This window comes from Chinchilla lanigera, unplaced genomic scaffold (genome assembly GCF_000276665.1).
Source record: "Chinchilla lanigera isolate Chin_1 unplaced genomic scaffold, ChiLan1.0 scaffold00028, whole genome shotgun sequence".
NCBI lineage: Eukaryota > Metazoa > Chordata > Mammalia > Rodentia > Chinchillidae > Chinchilla > Chinchilla lanigera.
Window position 1 is genome coordinate 14,914,696 of NW_004955429.1, and position 20,002 is coordinate 14,934,697.

At 51.6% G+C, this 20,002-nt stretch overlaps 1 protein-coding gene across 3 annotated transcripts in view; it reads left to right on the forward strand.

Annotated features, from left to right (window-relative positions):
- Positions 1-20,002, forward strand: part of Pparg (peroxisome proliferator-activated receptor gamma) — a 122,180-nt gene that overhangs the window by 100,006 nt on the left and 2,172 nt on the right. For all 3 annotated transcript variants that reach the window (XM_005387017.2, XM_005387018.2, XM_005387019.2), the window contains one exon: positions 7,589-8,039. In XM_005387017.2, the coding sequence (XP_005387074.1) occupies positions 7,589-8,039 (451 nt within the window). The remainder of the gene's footprint in view (positions 1-7,588; positions 8,040-20,002) is intronic.

A 20,002-nucleotide genomic window follows, 5' to 3' on the forward strand; every position in this document is an offset into this window, starting at 1 on the left:
CTCTTACTTTTTTTTTTTTTTTTTTTGTCTTTGAGACAGGGTCTCGCTATGCAGTTCAGGCTGGCCTTGAGCTCACTTTGTAACCCAGGCTGGCCTCGAACTCACAACAATCCTCCTGCTTCAGCCTCCTGAGTGCTGGGATTACAGGGGTGTGCCACCACGCCTGCCTGGCTGTGCCCTTACTTTTCTAGAAAAGGAAGAGATTCACTTCTTGCAAAGCTCAACGTGGGGCATGGAGGTTCATTCCAGAAGTTATATAACCTTTCCTATAATCTACCCTGTATATTACATAACCTATGGGGCCTGGTGTTCATTTTGGAGAACTAGAAGCTCTGTTCTTCCACTGCATAAATGAAGTCTTCTGCGGGGATCTGAGCCTCCTCGGCAACTCATATTCAGGGGCCAGGGGTTGACTGTTTCTTTGTTGTTTGTTTTGCTGCACTGGGGAAGAACCCAGGACCTCACCTCTGCTCAGCAAGTGGTCTACCACTGGCCGCAGCCCAGCACTCAGATGGGCTCTTACAGCATCCGCAGACCCACAGAACAGCGCTGTTCAGAGCACTCTGGATGGGTGACCCTCTGTGATTATCACTGAGTGAACTTTTCCAGCAAACGGGACTCTTCCCTGGTAGAAGCTGAGAGAGCAACAAAACAAAAGTACCCCTGGATTCTCATCCCAACTGTGCTGCCGCAGACAGCACCACTGGACAGTGTCTCTGCACCTCGGCGTTTATAGGCAGCGTCTAGCTTTGATTTCAAGGTCGGCAGATGCTCCGGGGCAGTGAGACCCACAGGGCACTTACAGAGGAGGCCAGCCCTGGCCACCCACCTGTGTCAAAAGGACGGTGTCCAGGAGAGGGGTGTCCCCGGCTGGTAGATGCAGACGCTTTCTGCACAGGCGGTGGTCTTCAGGGAGATCTTGCTACCCTTTCATGTGTACAGAAGACATCACAACATGTCACTTTCTCCTTCTTAAGTCAAGCCAGTTAGTAAATGTGGCTCAGCTGGTAAAAAGCTGTGCGAGGAGCCAGTGACAATCAGGACTGTGAGTTTTCCACTTGCAAAAGAGGTCAGTGGTGTTTTATGAATACTACAGCCAGGTCCAGTTTTCTACAGTTTCGAAAGCATTGCATGTTCCTTATATTCAAGCTGCACGACCATCCAAAAGATATCATTGATTTATTTTATTTTATTTATTTTATTTTGCAGTGCTGGGCAAGCACTCACCACTGAGCTCCATCCCCAGCCCTTTTTATTTTGGTCTGAGACAGTGCCTTGTTAAGTTGCCCTGGCCAGCCTTGAACTTTGGATCCTCCTGCTTCAGCCACCCAAGCAGCTGGGATTACAAACCTGTGCCATCACACCCAGTTCATTATTCTCCTCCTTTTAAAGACAAGGAAACTAAAGTCCAAGAGGTTGAACCTTCTGTCCTAGGATCCCACAGCGAGTGCGTGGAAGGAGCACATCCAGCATGCGGGCATCTTGACTTCTCTTCTAGAGCATTCATAGCATGTTCACGCCTCGCTGCTCCTGGGAGGGTCCCCTAGGCTGGCAGTGAGCCGGGCGTCGTGCACACCGAGAAAATCTTCCACTGGGAACCTCCGGAGTGCAACTTCTTTTTATCCAGTTGTAGAACAGCACAAGTTTCCGGGTTGCTCTGCCACCCGAGTATGTCCATAGTGGGGACCTCCTGCTTGTGCTGTTGGTCTCTGGGGTCCTTGTGGCCAGGATGGCTGCCTCCATGTGCACAGAGCCAGAGGACACAGGCAACAGGAAAACTGAGTCTTTAGAGGCTCAGTAAATGAAAAACATGAATTGTAGAAAACCAGACCTGAGCCAGGAGTGGTGGCGCACTTCTGTAATCCCAGCACTCAGGAGGCTGAGGCAGGAGGATCACTGTGAGTTCGAGGCCAGCCTGGTCTACAAAGTGAGCTCGAGGCCAGCCTGAACTGTATAATGAGACCCCGTCTCAAAAAAGACAAAAAAAAAAAGACCAAAAAAAGCACACCTGAGAGAAGACTAGCGTGCAGCTGACCTGACTACAGAAAATAAACCTGTCCTCATTTCCAGGAGAGAAATGAAAAGAGGACCACAACGACGTAACCGCAGCCTTTAGCACCTAGGCAGGTTGTGAGAGCTGGCTGGGAGCAGCCCAGGGAGGGACTAGCGGCAGACCCCGTGCACCATGGCTTCCAGGGCAGAGCCCTGGCCTCGGTCTTGCCCTTGGCCCCGTACTTGACAGGCGCTGCCTTCTCACCCCCTCTGACCCGTTCCACGTCTGCCGCATTCCCACACTGGGGAAGGCTCTCCTTTTAATAGTCCTGGACAAAAAAGAAAAAGAGCAAGAAAAAAGAAAAACAGAGAGACCCCTAATAGTCAAGCATTTAAATCTCTACCGCAGGGGCTCTTGTCTTTCTTCCAAAGGACACAGAGCCCAAATCACTGTACATCACCTTAAGACCCCATTCCAATGCACTTCTCAGCTCTAAATCTTTGAGTTGCAAGTAAGAGACTTGGAGGCTCTTTGTGGAATAAATAGCTAGTAAGCCATTTAAGGGAAAAGATGACAAAATGCTTGATCAAAAGCCCCTCAAGTTCAGAAGCCCAGTCCTGGTCCCTTTCCCCTATGTCGCTGGGGCTGTGCATGTCAGTAATGGTTGCTCAGTCTCTATTTGCTTAATTGGATTAGGAACGGTTGCCTATGCCCTTTGAAATGCTGGACTTTCCACAGAGGGCTTTTCATTGGTTCAATATTTGCTCACCAAGCTGGACATCGTTAATGATCTGGATAAAAGCAGATTTACCTCGAGTTTGGGTCTGGAAAAGGAGAGAGAGACTGGGCCAAATTAAAATAATCTGTGTGCTGATTACGGCGTGCTCTATTTTCTCCTTATCTTGCAAAATCAAATTAAGCACCAGTGGAAAGAAATAGTTGAGGGAGGAATATGGGCAAGGAAAAAAAAGTGATTTCCAATGAGGCTGGAGATTTGTTCTTTATCAGCATGGTTGTGTTATTCATTTGATAGCATCTATCTCAGGGGTGTAATGTTATCTCTTGGCTGGGGCTGTGAAAGTTAAGATTTGCATTGATAGGAAAAGCTTTGCTGAAGTGTGGCCTCTGGAGAGGGTGGGGGATGGACAGGGAGGAGCGCTTTGGGTCTCAGAGTGGCCCTGCTGGAGGCTGATGTCACCCTCGTCAGTGAGGCCAAGCCGGGGGAGGCTGCTGGGCTTAGTGGATGACCAGTCACCCACAACCCTTGGAAAAAGAAATGACTCCGTTGAAGAGGCCATTCTTTCAATTTATCTCCCTGCTCCATTGAACCTCTGCCTATTTTGAAGCCAGCTGCTTGTCAGTGTTCTGCCTCTACGGCTAAACTTCCTTCTTCTCTATCTTCTGCCCCAGGGCCCCTCGCACCTTCCAAAACAGATCAATTAAATGTGCCTGCTGGCCTCCTCTCAACCCTCACAGCACATCTTCGGGATAAGATGCCCTGCGGGTCACTCTCTCACCTAAAAGAATAAAAACTGGGAATTTTAGACGCAGGGTGAGGGACAGATGGACACTGGAGTCCCCAGAGAAGAAAGATGAGGCCCACGGGTCTCTTTGTCCCCTCTGCGTGGTCTGTTGGGGCCACAGCCCCTTTTGGGGACCCTGCTGATCCCCGAGGTCTGTGGCTCTGCAGTTCTTGAAGGCAGTTTAAGAACTGCATGGACTTTGGAAGTTCCTGATGTTTGACTATTACCCTGCTGCACACACCGGGTGTGTCGTCGTCACATGATCTCATGTTTGTTGATGGAAATAAACAGAGAGTGGCTTTCAAAAACCATCCTCAGCGCCAGGGTTTGTCATAAAACCATAAATAGAAAAGCCCTTGGCGCGCCTGCCAACGTCTCCCTCCGTATCTGAGAGGTGGCAAAGCGCTGGCTGCACTCTATCTACAAACAAGGCATAAAACTTTTTATTTGTGCTCCACTGGACTTTGGGTTCCAAAACGTCGCTTTGTTTATGGTAGACGCATGTGGACTCATTCCTATAAGGACAAGAGCACACGGAAAGTGGTCATCCTGCGCTGCACGTGAAATGCAAAACCACTGTCGTGAGGCCAGTCCGAAGTTGTAAACGTCTGGGAAAAGTTTCTGTGCCCACTTACATGTGCGCTGTCTGATACTCACAGGGGCCCTCGGACGGAGGTGCCCCCGCCACCGGAAGGATCTCTCTCTTTGTAAATCCTACCCTTGCTGCCAGCGTGGCCCCTTTTGCTGTGGTCTTTACAGAAACCTGAACAAGCTGCAATTTGCAAGCGGGGTCCTTACAAGAGGAGATTTGGGGGGAGCAGGTAATCTCCATGGTTCCTGGGGTCATTCATCCGTGTATCAGCGTTCATAAAACACACTATTGTACTGCCAGGACCGTCAGCAGTGGCTGAAGATGTAGCAGATCTGGACCAACAGTAATCTCTTCAGAGAATAAAGGAAAGGTGATCAGGGTGAGGTAGGGCTTTGCCCAGCACGCGTAAGGCCCCGGGTTCCATCCCCGGCAACAGAAGCGTTAATAATATTCTCCCTGTTAAGAAAAGAACCACTGCACGTAGCGCACTTTCCCAGGGTCGGACCCCCTTGGCCAGCACCCTTGTTACCCAGCGCGCTCGTTTGGCTGCCGCTGGATGGATTTGCAGAGCTGTGGCTACCGGCCTAGCTCACTTGCAAGCGGAGAATCCCTCGAAGTCTTCCTTTGTCTTACGTCTCTAACCTACCTGGGGAGATGGAATCACAGCTGACAGCCTCTCCAGCTCGGCCTCTGTCGCACACAGCAGCTCCTCAGGAAACACGCTCAGAAGTGCTTCTGGCACCTTCCAGGAGAGGGTGATGCTCTTGAAGAGGAGGCGTGACAACGCCTGGAGAAGTCCTGAAAGAAGATTCAGCCAGCCATCCGGCCGGAGGGGACAACGACTCCAGGCCAGCTGCTGCGCACCTGTAATCCCAGGACACGGGGCTGAGGCAGGAGAATGGCGAGCTCAAGGCCAGCCTCAGCTACACAGCAAGTTTCAGCAGCCTGGGCTCCACAGGGGGGCCCTGTCTCAAAACAAAACAAAACAGAACAAAACAAAAAGAGTAACTATCTGACTTCGCGGTGTCTTAGCTTCAGTTTGTTTATGCAGAGTCAGGGAATGATGGTGCAGGGACCCTGGAAGACCCTTTTGTTCTGGAAACACAATGGTTCTCAACGAGAGAATGCTGGGAACCCCTGGGCAGAGCAAGGAGCCTGAGGAGACCATGCCACCAAAATAAATTACATCTGATGCATCCCTGCAGAGAAATTTGATTTCTCTTACGGAAACCATTTTGCTCTTCAGGAAGAATGCTGGGTGCAGGTTCAGCTTTCGTCCTTCCCTGGTCACCCTTTCCAGGTCTGTCCAGTACGTGACAAGCACAAGCCACCGGGTGCGGTATCTGAACCCTCTGTTAACCCCAATCTCAAAACACCAACTCTGCGAAACAACTCAGAAGTCGCTGATCCCCCTCCCATGCGGCAGAGCGTCCGATGACCCTGTCCACGTTAAGCAGACGTGTGAGCATGCGCCTTGCTTTGTACCCCGTGTGAGAGGCAGCCGCGGGAGGAGCGCGCTTCACGGGGGACACTGACCCAGAGCAGGATGGCCGAGTTGACGACTCGGGCTTAGGATTCAACTCTCCGTCCAGTCCAGAAGGCAGGGAACCCTCCTCTTCTTCCGACATTAGAGTCAAGGAGATCCTCGAAGTAGGGAAAACGATGGTGAACCCGACCACCTGAAGTCTAAGCCCTGGGGACCTGCTCGCTGAGGGTCACACTGGAAGTCTGACGGACCCACTCATCGGCGCAAAGAACCAGTCAACTCTAAAAATGTACAAAGAACAGCCTCCTGGGGCAGAACTAGGGAAAACAACAGCAAAAACTTCCTCCCGGTGTTCATTAGCTTGTCAGTACCCAGCATTCTCTGCACCTCTAGAGAAAATGCTAGAGGTCTTTTTTTTTTTTTTTTTTAACAATGGCACTGAAGCCAGGCAGGGTGGCACAGGCCTATAATCCCAGCACTCAGGGGGCTGAGGCAGGAGGATCTTCACTAGCTCAAGGCCAGCCTGAACCAAATAGCAAGACCCTGTCTCCCAAAAAACCAAAACAAACAAATAAACAAAAAAGCCCTCCGTCTGGCTCAGCATGGTAGTGGGGGTGCTGGTTCCCTTCTCCGTCCTTGAGTGTTTACTGCCAGGAAATCCTGAGCAACACTGATTGCCAAGGGGTTAAAGTCACATTGTTGTTAAATTGGGAGAGAAAATTAGCAGGATTTGGTGCCCTATGTCCAACTATCCCAGAGTTTCAAAAACAGGAACCTGGGGCTTTATACAAGGGGACAGGGGAAGTCGGGAAGAGTCACAAGGGTGACTTAGCGGGGCACAGGTCCAGATACTCGCTCGGTGGTGGTGGAAGGACCTCGTGCACACACTGTGTGCCAGGAAGCGAAATGGCAACGCAGAGGCCTGGCCTGGTGCTGAGCAGGCAGCTGCGGGGTTTCCGCCTTCGCCCCTGGAGTTCGAGGAGCCTTGAGATGCCCCAGGGCCGCCCACCTCTGTGGAGCTCTACGCAAGGACAGGAGGGAGACAGAGAACTCCTGGCTGTGCACCTTGCCTTTCAGAGCAGCCTGCCGCAAAGCTGAGGAAGTGATGCGTGCTATTGATTAGCTGATCCATGAGGACAGATACTTTAAAAAGTTGAGCTCAGGGCTGGAGGTGCAGCTTCATGGGTCCCGGCCCCAGGCCATCAAAAACGAAAAAGAAATCAAAACCGTTTTTCTGCGTCGCCACCTTTTGTGGTGCTTACCGCAGGCCTCCTGCATCTGCTCTCTCTGAAACAGATGGCTTCCAGAGCATTCAGGAAGAAATGGATGTTTTCCTGGCTATTTCTAATCTGCTTTTGGAGTGATTTGTATAGTGAAGCCTGTTTTATATGCACACTGTGTCTCATTTCTGATCTGAGTAGATTTAATCTAAAACTGCAAAATTATTCTCTGTTCAACTGGCTCTTTCTAACCCTGGTTGCTGAATTTGTTTTTTAATGAAAGAAGGTGAAAAAATGTATCCTGTTGAAAGCCAGAATAAACAATAGATTTTTTTAAAAAATCATTTTAGAAGTTAAACAAGCGGGGCATGGTGGCGAACGCCTGTAATCCCGGGTCTCTGGAGGCTGAGGCAGGAGGCTTGCCATGAGTTTGAGGCCAGCCTGGGCAATATAGTGAGTCAAGGCCTTGAGATCTATCTCAAACAAAAAATACCTAGAAAACCCTAGTAAATGATAAATAAACATCAGACAACAGAAATCAGAATTATGAGCTAGTCATAGGGGAAGTGTTAACAGCTTCAGTTGCAGGGAAAGAATAAAAATTGGCGAATCATGTGGTGCCCCAGATTATAAAGATGAATAAGAAGATGGACCACTTTGAAAGGGTTTTCGCTAGCCAAGCGAATGGACATAAGGCAGTTTCCTGATCCAGGCTGGTGTAGGCCATGGGTGAGAAACCGCCAACTCAGCCACTCTCCCCCTTTTCGCCTGCAGCCGTTTGTCATCTACGATATGAACTCCCTGATGATGGGCGAAGACAAGATCAAGTTCAAGCACATCACACCCCTGCAGGAGCAGAGCAAGGAGGTGGCCATCCGCATCTTCCAGGGCTGCCAGTTCCGCTCGGTGGAGGCCGTGCAGGAGATCACGGAGTACGCCAAGAGCATCCCGGGCTTCGTGGGCCTCGACCTCAATGACCAGGTGACCCTGCTCAAGTACGGCGTGCACGAGATCATCTACACCATGCTGGCCTCGCTCATGAACAAGGACGGCGTGCTCATCTCCGAGGGCCAGGGCTTCATGACCCGCGAGTTCCTCAAGAGCCTGCGGAAGCCCTTTGGTGACTTTATGGAGCCTAAGTTTGAATTTGCGGTGAAGTTCAACGCACTGGAACTGGACGACAGCGACCTGGCCATATTTATAGCCGTCATCATCCTCAGCGGAGGTAAGAGAGCTCTGACCCTCGTTGGAGGTGGCGGGGGAGGAGGAGGAGGAGGCTCCATCTGTTTCCGGCTGGTCCGCGTTCCTCTTCCCTCTGCGCTTGCCCCACTTTTCATCCAGAGAACCCCAGTGGCACGACGCGTGGTGGGTCCCTGCTTGTGTTACGTGTCACCTACAGAGAAGGAGGGCCGTAGGTCTGCTGAGTGGAGGCCGTGGGCACCTGGGCTCGTTGCTTTATCGATCGCAATATTTCTTTTTGCCTCAGCCACACCCAGTCATGGAAGATAGACACTCTCTTCTCCTTTTTTATGTTTTTCCCCTGTGGTTTTCCTTTTCTTCCCAGAAGGCCAGTCCAACCCTCAGTTCAATAAGGAAGGATATGGCTACCTTAGCTAGCACCCGCATGCCACAGAAAAGGTACTGCTGTGGCCTGTAGGGTTTAGGGGCTGGGCAGAGTGGCACATGCCTATAATCCCAGCTACTTGGAGGCTGAGGCAGGAGCGTCTTGAGGTCAGCCTGGGCTAAGTAGCAAAAACAGTGAAGTAAGTCAAGGACTGTGCTTCTGCTGACCTCCACCTGCTCTGTCCTGCAGATCCCCGGACAGCCGGCTCCCCTCCCCTTAGGTCCCTTTGTGGGGTGGTTGGCTGCGATTAAGAGTAATGTGAACCACAGAACACAGCAGAGAAATCAATTGAGTTGTTTGTTGAATTTTTGGCCTTGCGAGTCCATGATCTAATAACCAAGTCTAAGAGCCAGGTTTTATACTCAATGGGACTTTCTTTAGCCTCTCTCGTGTTTTCAGGTAGAGCAGAAGAAAATCTTCCTTTCATCTCTCAACATAAAACATTGCTTAAAGTTATTTTTTCTCAGATTGAACCCAGGGGCTCTCTACCATTGAGCTACATCCCAAGCCTTTTGATTTCTTTTAAAACAGGATCTCACCGTTGCCCAGGCTGATCTTCAACCTGGCTTCCTCCTGCCTCAGCCTCCTGAGTAGCTGGGATTCCCGACTGCCCCATCATGCACAGCTTGCTTTTATTTTGGGAGTCTGTTTGCTTGTTTTGTAGTGCGAGGGAGCAGACCCAGGCCTCACCCATGCTGGCTGAGCTACACCCCAGCCAGCAGATGGCTTTTACCTGAGAAGTACCCTGCTGAAGTGGACTTGGGATGAGCAGTCCACATAAGGGTGCGGGGCTCAGTGTTTGGTGCTGGTGACAGCAAAGGCCGTGGGAAAGCCATCTCCAAGTACATGCATGCAGCCCAGGGGGGTGACTCTGTCTTCCAGAGCTTCCAGGGCCTTATGATGTACATCTGGACAACCCCAAAGCCTTGTGTGCTTGGAGGCAGGGCTTTGGCAAGAGAATTAGACCACTCATGGTGATACTTCTGCCTCAGCCTGCCAAATGCTGGGATTACAGGTGTGCACCACCACATCAGCCAAGGCGCCTTTTTTTTTTTTTTTTTTGTCTTTTTGAGACCATGTAGTCCAGGCTGCCCTTGAACTCACAGTAATCCTCCTGCCTCAGCCTCCCAAGTGCTAGGATCACAAGTATGCACCACCATACCAAGCAAGGCACCATTTTTAATGAGTGTAAAATATTCTTTTTATATTGCATAGTAAATTATCTCCCTGTATATGTTTAGGTCACTTATTATGTCTTAGTTTTTAAAAACCTATAAAGATTGTTCAAAATGTGTTCTAAACGTTGCTGCAGTGAAAATTGTTACGTGTAAACTTCCATCCACAATTCAGATGATTTTTTTAAATTATCAGAAATGGAATTGCTGCCTACGAACATTTTGAATTTTATTGTTTGTTGCCAGACTGTGTTGCATAAAGTTTGTAGCAGCTTAGCTTCCCTGCACTGACACCAAGGAAAGTGTCTGAAATGAGCCACACGAAAGTGCTTGGGTCCTCAGTAGGAGCAGCCTAGACAGGAGCAATCAGAGCACTGGGTGCAGCTCAGAGGTGGAGTGCTGGTCTGGTGTGCTCAGGGCGCTGGGGTCCAGCCCCAGCACTAGGGACAAAGTCTGTGATTGGTCAGGAAATAGTTCTGCATGGAATAGATTGGCTTTAACATTGCTTTATTGGGTCTGACTCATATTCGTTCTTGAAAATTAAAAAGGCTGCTATTGGATGCTGACGTTGTATATATAAATTCTTTTTAGCCTTACGCAAGCCAGGGTCACCATAGTTCCCCCCAGAGCTTGTTGTGATCCTCACAAGAAAAGAACTCTAAAGGGAACAGCCTGCCAGAGTTAATTAAAATCTTTTTTTACATTTGAGACAAGGCCTTGATATGTAGTCTCGGCAATCCTTAAACTATGTGGCCCAGGCTGCCCTCAAACTTGCAATTCTCCTGCCTCAGCCTCCTGAGTACTGAGATAACCAGTCTGTATTACCATGATTGGCTTTAGAACCCTATGATAAAGAGAGAACCCAGTATAAGTTTAGACTTCCTGGGGAAAAAACAATTTACCATTGCCTCCTTCCTACATCACAAAAGTCAAATCATTCCTTAACCAGAGTTTACTCTTGTAGATGAAGTCTAAATACAGGCAGCAGATAAGAATGAATAAACTGGACCCCGTGTTTGCCCAGCTCACAGGAATGTGATTTCCTTACTCAGAGAAACTGCTGGGTGCAGGCCAGGCAAAAGCGCCACCCAGCAGACGTTCCCTGCCCAAAGCCTGGCTTCCAGGAAGGTGGCGGCCATCCGTCGGTGTGGGATCAGTGGGCCAGACTGTGGTTTATTAGCTTCACACTGAGTTTCTCTCCCGTCTTAGAACTCCAGAAAGGGAAAGCATGAGTGGAGATAAGAGGCTTTGACCCACTGGACCAATGTGTGATCCGGCCCCGTCTTGGCCAGAGCGATGCTCTTCTCTGCAGTTTATCCGGAAGGCTATCGATTCCGTTAGTGATATCAGAAGTGCTTTGGCAGGGCCTCGGGTGATGTCATCCTGAGCCCCGGATGCAAGGAAGAGCTTCAGCCTGGTGGCCTCGGCCCCTGGACGGAGGGCACCATGGGGGAGCCAGGCACTGTGTAAGAGCAGGGTAGCAGGGACCAGGGATTCTCAGCGAGGCCCTCACAGGTCCCAGAGAGGGCTTTTTGGGTGTTTTGGTATTTTTGAGACAAGAAACTTGCTAGGTAGCCCAGGCCAGCCTTGAACTCATGATTCTCCTGCCTCAGCTTCCTGGGGGATGGGATTATAGGCGTGGGCCACTCCTCTAATCCCAGCACCCAGGAAGCTGAGGCAGTGAGGATCATGAGTTCAAGGCTGGCCTGGGCTACCTAGCAAGACGAAGCTGGGGCCCACAAGGGCCTCCTTGAAGTTCTGGCAAATGGCAGCCGCCCTGAGCGCCGCTGTCCTCCCGGCTCACGTGGGGCGGGGGTGTCAGGAGTGACAACGCTGCCCCCAGCAAGGGCGTGTTTGCATCCAACGCCGCAGCCCCGAGCCAGCTCTGCTAGCAGGCAAGCCACTGGCCAAGTGCGAAGCCTGGGAAAGCTGACAAGCCCCGGGGTGTCCGCGGGATGTCACCCCCTCACCGGGTGCCTTTTCATGGAGAGAAGCCTGGGAGGGCTCCTTCCAGCTGGAATGCAGCAACAGGAAAAGCCTTTTTCTGCTAATGCAAAACAGTTTGGAATCCATTTCAGTTCTTCTTAAACTTCCAAGGGATGAGAGAGGGAATTCACTGGGGTTTGCAGTGTACTTTTGAAGGCAGATTGCCATTGCTGCCTGAATGACGGAAAAGCTACAGAAATCACAATGGCCATGGGCGGGAGGTCCTCGGCCTCCACGGTGATCCTCGAGAGTCCAGCATGGATAGACAAGCCACCTACCCAGCAGCTCCTCCTTTACCGGCTCTGAAGCAGCTCTGGCCCGTTGTTCTTTTTTTTTTTTTTTTTTTTTTTCCGGTTTTTTGGTTTTTCTCCAGTACCAGGAACTGAACTCACGACCTTGCGCTTGCCAGGCAGGCACTTTTGCCGCTGAGCTAAATCCCCAGCCCCTTGGCCCATTGTTCTTACAGTGAACAGAAAGGAGAGGATAGAAGGAGGAACTGTTCCCATAAGGACACATGTCCACGTCAAAGAGGAGTGGGCATTCTGGGCCAATTCGATAGCAGTTCTGTCAGTAACCTGGGACCCTGCAGGGCACCTTGAGTCATGACCGGATGGATGGATGGGTGGATGGGTGATGGATAGTATGAATCTATGGGTAGATGGAAAGATGGATGGAGGGATGGAGGGATGGATAGATGCATAGACAGATGGACAAATGGATGGATGGATACCCTTTATAATTTTTTTTAGAATTAAAATAGAACCAAACCACAATATTTGGCCCAGAGTAAGTTCACAAATGTTTATGGAATGAATAATGATCTGTTTTGTTTTGGTTTTTGTCTTTCTGAGACAGGGTTTCCCTATGCAGTTCAGGCTGGCCTTGAGCTCAAGTTGTAGCCCAGGCCGGTCTCAAACTTGCAATAATCCTCCTGCCTCAGCCTCCCACAGGCATGGGATTACAGGCATGTGCCACCACACTTGGCATGAGACAACCATAATAACCACCATCTGTTGAGTACTTCCGTGTGTATCAGATGCATGCTGATGCCTCATCCATAGCCACAATCTTGTTTAATCCTTCCTGCAGCTCTGCATGGCCCGTTATTACCGGACTTTACTGATGGAGGAAATGGAAGTTTAGTGTGATTAAGCAACTTGCTCAAGGTCACAAGGTTCAGACCCAGATCTTTTGGACTTTAAAAATAGCACACCCAGGGTGTGAACGGTCAGGCTTTCTGGAAAAGAAGCGACTTGGTAATCACATATGCAATGTCTCAGTGAGTATTTAATATGTGTTCCCATCAGTCAAAAAAAAAAATAGCACACCCAGAACTGGGGTGCAGCTAGTGGTGAGTGCCTGCCTAGCATGCAGAAGGCCTTGGGTTCTGGGCCAGCACTGGGAAAAAGTACACTTCAACATTAGGTTCTGTGGCCTTTCGTATACTAGATGTAGAAAAATCTCAATTAATGACCTTGGCCTTACAGTTCTTGGCAGTTACCAAAAATAGTTCCTATTTCCAAATATTACAATGAAGAGCTTGCAGTCACGGTTCAGACGTTCTCCATTCATATCCGAAGACCTTAGGACACCGTTTTCACCCAACACAGCTACTCCCTCGCCCTGGAAATTGCCGGGGTGAACGAAGGGCACGGAGCTGAGCCTGGTGGGGGGTGCTCAGCTCTGTCCCAGACCCCAGGTGCTGGACACAGTGGTGCTGTTTGCAGAACTCCCCACTGAAATGGACGCTAAACTGTAAAGAACTAAATAAACACATTCCACTTAGCCAGATACCATCGTATACCAGCCCTAACGTAGATAAGTGACTACAGCAGAATTTCTGAGAGAGATGCAAAACTGTTAAAATACCATCTGGTGCCTTTGTTCCTCCCACCCTGCAGAAACACACAGACAGATGGACACCTCATGCTGGCTCACAGGACCCACAGGGTCTCTGTATCCTTCAAAATCTTTAAAAAAAAAGATCTTGCTATATATTCCAGGCTGGCTTTGAACTCACAGTATAGCCCCAGGCTGGCCTACGATTTATGATGATCCTCCTGCCTCAGCCTCCCAAGTGCTGGGATTACAGGTGTGTGCTCCCGTACCCGGCTACCTTTCAGAATCTTAAGTGAACTGTATTCCTGACTCTAAGATGGAGAATGCTGTCCTTCCATTTTATTACACACCGATTCCCGTGGTTACAATAGACAGTACTTTCTCTGAAGTGGCAGAGTCTGCCTGCCTTGGTGGGCCTGTACTGTTCTGGAAGCTTAGAAAACCTCTGATTCTGCCCAGCCCAAGAGCCCTGCATCCTCTTAGCCTGGGAGCATCTTCCTAAAACCCAAAATGTCTTAAGACTTAGATGATGAAAGCAACCGTGGGCAGGCGCACACCCGCAATCCCAGCACTCAGGAGGCTGAGGCAGGAGGATTGCCATGAGTTCAAGGCCAGTGTGGTTACATAGTGAGACTCTGTCTTAAAAAAAAAAAAAAATAAAATAAAAAACATCTATGAACAAGGCCCACTGTCCTTCCCCCCTCCCTGTTTCTGGCGCTGGGGAGGGGACCCGGCCCTCAGGCATGCGCAGTGGCACACGTGCTCCACCTCGAACCGCCCCCAGCTCTGGCCCCTTCTCCCTATCCCGCACCAGCTACCGACTTGACTCCTCCTCCACTGCCATTGTTCCCTTGACTCCTCTGATGCCGCCGGACATACACGCAGTGTCCAGGCCCTGGAACAGGACAGCCGGGGTCATTAGGGGGTCTGCATGCCCTCCCGGGTGCAGCTGCCTCCCCGAGTCCTGGCGTCGTGTGCAGCAGTGTCCGTGTGCAGCGGCACCTGTCGGTATGCGCGTGCCTGTTGTGTGTGTGTGGCTGGCTTTGGGCAGGGCCTCGGTTTGTGTTCTCTGGAAACAGCCCTGGGCTCGCTCTTTGCAGCCCCTCGTGCTGTGCACGGGGCTGGGGAGGCTGCTTCTTGGCCGGCGCAGCTGCTAAAGCCCAGAGCACTGGGGTGGAGCGGGCGGGAAGAGGCGAGCCCGCTGGACAAGGCGTAAATATCTCTAGCTGCAGAAAGCGCGCAGGACGTGTCTGCACAGGCCTTTGTCTCGTGTGACCTGTAGGAAAACCCTTATCTGTGAGGGCCTCGGGAGCACAACTTCCTCCTCCACCCGGGCGGGCGAGGCCGCCACCTCCTCAGTGCCAGGGCCCGACGCGAGCCGGGCGTTGAGAGCCATACTGCTGAGTCACCCCAGGCTTGGAGAAAGTCCCGCAGGCTGCTGATCGGGCTTTATCACCGCGGCTCTCACGGTGTGTGTTTAAACTCTGGGTGACCCCGGCAGCCTCCAGCATGGCACAGGATTTCAAGATCATCTGAGGGAGAAAGAGCGAAATCTGTCACCTGCCGGGGGACGGTGCCACTCAGGCCCCGGGAAGCCCCGGTGCGACCCACCAGCCACACACACGGGCGGAACTGCGGAGGGAGCCCGGAGCCCCTGAGGGACAGGAGTTCAAACCCCTCCGCGCCACTTCCCACTTCCTCCGTGTGCGGTTGTGGCGATTATTCCCCTTCCCCTCCCTGAGCCTTGATTTCCTTATCAGTGCCCAGAGCAATGAAATGACACCCTGTGCAGCCTCTGCCCCCGGCCTGGCATGCAGCGAGCCACCGCGAATGCTCATTTCCCTTCCAGTGGGGCAGAACTCAAAGCAGTGCCGCTCCAATGGCTTAAAACTCCAAGGGTCGCTCTTTTTAGTTCTGATGATTGAGTTTTTGAGACAGGGTCTTGCTATGTCATCCAGGTGTGCCTGGCACTCACACTGATCCCCCTGCCTCAGCCTCCTGAGTGCTGGGATGACAAGTGTGCGCCACTATGCCTGGCTGCTTGCTCCCTTTGAAAATGAGGAACCAAGGCACAGAGAGGTTAAGGGACCTGCCCAATGTTGCCCAGCAAGTAAGCTGCAAAGTTGAAATTACAGCTGCTGCTCACTAACCCAATACTTTCAGCAGAGCTTTACAGAATCTTGACAGTCCCTGGCATGGTGGTGTGCACCTATAATCTGAGCTTTTCAGGAGGCTGAGGCAGGAGGATCCATAGTTTGAGTCTAGGCTGCGTATCGCAGCAAGACCTCATCTCCTAAAATAAAAAATCTTGAAGGCGACAGCTGGATCAAATAAATCAGAATCTCCTCTGATGGCACCCACACCACACATTAATTTACATTCAATCTTCCCAGCATGCGACCAAAACTGAGAATGTGCTTACAGCCCCAGTGTTCCTTTCCCTTCAGCAGGAACCCCAAGAACCTGACACCTCCTCCTGTGTCCTGCTGCAGGGAGGGTAGCGGAAGGCTCTGGTGCCAGCCCTGCCACCCGTCACCATGCCAAGCTCCCCGTCTCACCACTGTCTTCCACCATTCTAGGGGCCGTATCCAGACAGCGCAGGAGCTGGGGATTTAGCTCAGCGGCACAGCACCTGCCTGGCAAGTGCAAGGTCGTGAGTTCAATTCCTGGTACCGGAAAAAAAACAAAAACAAAAACACCAAAAAACAAACAGTGCACCAGCCCCCGGAACAGGGTCTCTCCCCGGAAGTTACAGACTCAGGCACGCAGCTCTTCTCAAACAATCTTGCATGTGTGCCCTCAGTGTGGGAATGAGAACTTGCCCGACCCTAGCACTTGGTCTGCTTTGGGAATTATTTTCTTTTGCTTCCAAATCCTGGCTCTTGCCACAAACATCTCAAAAACCTCTCCTGTCCCTGAGCTGGCGGTTTCGATGCCACTCCACCCCATCCACCCCATGGCCCTGCCTGGGTTGGGACAAGCACAGAGAGTAATCCTACCTTCTGATGTCCCTTTGCCTGGTGCCTTCTCACCATGGCCTTACTAAAGAAATGTTGTCCTAAAAACGCAGCCAGAACCCAGGACGAGCAGATGATTTGTCCAGAGGTGCACGGAAAGGAAGTGGGAGACGAGACTCAGTGAAGTCTCCCTTTTGCAAATTCACTGCTCCTCGGGGCCTGGCTGTGAAGTTCGGGAGCAATGAAAGACACAAGAGAGGAAGTGCAAGCGCAAATTGAATGACCCGGGTGTGGTGGTGCACGCCTGTAATCCCAACACTTGGGAGGCTGAGGCAGGAGAGTTGCCACAAGTTTAAGGCCAGCCTTGGCCTGGCCACATAGTGAGCTTAAGGCCAGCCTGGACTACATAGTGAGAGCTTGTCTCAAAAAAAAAAAAAAGGAAAAGGAATTGCACTGCACGGAGCCCCAGGAGCTCTGCCTCCTGCCATGCTCACCTTGCCCCAGGCCTTCTGTCCCCTGTCCCCTCTGGATCCATGCATAGCTCCCCTGTCCATAGATACTTCTTCCTGAATGTCCCAAGCACAGCCCTTTGCAGAAAAGTCTCTGTCAGAGCACAGAAGGTGGTGGCCCCCTGGGTAGACCCCATGGTCCCCTGGTCCCCAGCTGAGTCTGGGAGCACACCTGCCCGAGTGGCAGACCCAGGAGGGCCAGAGCAGGTCTCTCCGAGACCAAGGAGTTGGGTCTCGTACCATGGAAGTGCTGTGGATCTGCCCTCAGCAACAGAGCTCTAATCAGTTCCAGGACTGCGTGGACGGAGACTGGAAAGGTTTCTTTCCCAAGTCTCCGCAGCCCGGGGAGCGAGCAGGCCGTAATTGAGTCCAGCCCTCGGGACGCATGAGTCAGCAGCCCCTTCCCGAGGGGCGGCCTGCCCCGCCTCGCACAGGGTTCAGAGATGCGAGGCCCTGCTGTAGGGTCCGGGGAGGGTCCGGGCAGGCGCTGGGCCGGGACCGGGGTGCTCTGAGCATCCCCTTTGGTGACTTAGCTCAGGAGAGAAGGGAGAAGGGGCAGGTGAGGCCTTGGAGCCACCGAGGGCCAGGGACAGTCACCTTTGCCTTGACCCCAGGGCTAGGCCTTGCTTAAGACCAGGAAGGCTGGCTTTGGTTTTGTTTTTAAATAAGCCGGTTGTTCTCAGTTTCGTGTGCAAACCCGGTGATGCACTTTTCTAATTCAATTCTTGAGTTTATTTCCCCAGTTGGATTATGTGAGTTATGTCCTAGAGGGAATTAGAAATGCGAATAAATCTTAGACGTTTTGAATTAGGGATTTCAGATTTGATTTAGGAATTGAGTCGTCCCACCCATGTAGCGTGCTGAGGATGGATTGGGTCTGTGTCTCCGCGGTCCTAGTGAGGGACTCTGGGGCCTCTCTGCCCCCAACAGAGGCTCCGTCTCCTCTGCCCGGGGACAGCAGGAGTGCGGTAAATGATCTAACTTGTCACTGGAGAGAATACACTTACTCCACAGCCGCACGGCCTCAGCCAGGATCATCGTCACGTTGTAAAGAGGGGTTTGAAAACGCAGGCCAGATCCCCCTGCAGGAGAGGCGTCCCGCCCGCCGCCAGTCAGCCAAGTGTTCCCGGCAAGGCCCCTCGCGGCCCTGGGGCTTTGCTTGTGTGATGGAAGAGGCCTCCTCGGTTAGCGCCACCTCCTCAGCAGGACTCCTGGCCCCAAGGAAGGAGACCAGGAAGAGGGCCGGATCCCACCCAGGGCTGCGGGCCCAGCCCCTGTCCCCGCCAGAGCTGCCACCCGGAGCACGTGAACACACAGGGCCACAGCCCTACGGCAGTCGGGCAGCCAAAGGCGCTGCACAGAAGCTGCTTTCCCAGGGCGTGAGTGGTTCTCAGCCATCGAGGGAGAGGCGCAGTCCTTCCTTCCCGGGCCGGCGTCTCCAGCCAGGCCTAAAGCGTTTGTTTCCTTCTCCGAATCAGAGAGGTTTTTGCTGACGGCTCCAAAATTAAATGCTGAAATTTATATTTTTTATAAATGATGCTTAATCTGATCAGTGGGATGTGTTAGAGAAGTTTGAGGAGGGGAAAATCAAACCAAAAAGAAATGTCCTTCAGTAATAGAAGAAAAGATAAAAAAGCTCATTTAGGAGACTTTGGAGTCCTGGAAAGTCCACCCGGGATCCCCACGCGTTCTGCTTGGTTCCCTGAGTCCCGGCAGGGCGGATAATGGGAAGGCTATGGGAGCTTATGACACAGGACCGGTGCAGGGCCCTGCCCTGGACTTGTCCCCAAGCAGAAGCACACGTTGTGCAGGTGTTGGGCAACACGGCCTTCTCAGGCCTGAGCTGCGCCCCCCGGGCACGTCGTGTGCCTGTGGTCAGGCCAGCCGGGACGGGCTCTGCCCTCGGACTCCTCCTGACAGTTTCGGGAGTGGGGGAGAGTACCATCCAGCAAGTGCGCCTGGCAGCAGGGACGGGCTGTCTGTAGCGCGGTTCGGGGCCCAGAGGAAAGATGAAAAGGGGGCAAGGGGCTGGACCGGCCCACTCTATGCCGAGAAGGCAGCACTGAGGTGGGCAAGCTCAGGCTTCCGGCAGGAGGCACAGAGCCTGCCGAGGCAGAGGGTCCCCAGGGACACAGGACGGCTGAGGCGATGGAATGGAAGTGCCTTCTCATGGCTGGGGGTAATTAGAGAAACTGAGGCCATGGGCTGGTTAGGAGCAGCTCTTGAGGTGTTTTTTTTGTCTTGTTTTTTTGTCTTTTTGAGACAGGGCCTACGCTATGCATTTCAGGCTGGCCTTGAGCTCACTTTGTAGCCCAGGCTGGTCTCGAACTTACAATGATCCTCCTGCCTCAGCCTCCTGAGTGCTGGGATTACAGGTGTGTGCCACCACACCAGGCTGCACAGCTTTATCTCTGTGTGAATTACTAAGATCGTGGTTCATTGTAGAAGACAGATAAAAGATTCATCGCTGGGGTCAGAAGGTTGTGCAGGATTTCCAGAAGCAGGAGGGAGTGTGGTTATCATGGGGAAACCTCCACGCAGCTCTGAGGCAGGGAGACGGCACTGAAAATAACACTGGGGACCAGCGTCCCCACAAATATAAAAAACCCACATAAAACCTTAGCAAACCTGTGCAGGGTGTGAGGAAGTCTGTTCCTCACAGGTCTAGATAAAAGTGTGTCCCTTTAGATATCCTATCTCTTAAGGTAGAGAGATTTTAAAGCTTCTGATAAAATTCAGCCAGCATTCTTGACTAAAACAGATTTGGAACTTTAAAATTCTTGGAAAACCAAGAGCAAAACATATTCACCATAGTCTACAGCAAACATCCTACTTAGCGGTAAGCCATTAAAAGCATTTCCTTCCAAGTTAGAAGTAAACCAAGGATGTCTGCTGGGCAAGGTGGTATGTGCCTGTAATCCCAGCTACTTGGGAGGCTGAGACAGGAGCATCACCAGCTCAAGGTCATCCTGGACAACTTAGTGAGACTCTGCCACAAAAAAAAAAAAACCTGAAAAGAGCTGGGGATGTAGCTCAGTGATGGAGCATCCTTAGATGCAGTCCCAAGTACTTGATTTTTTTTTTTGTTTTTTTTTTTT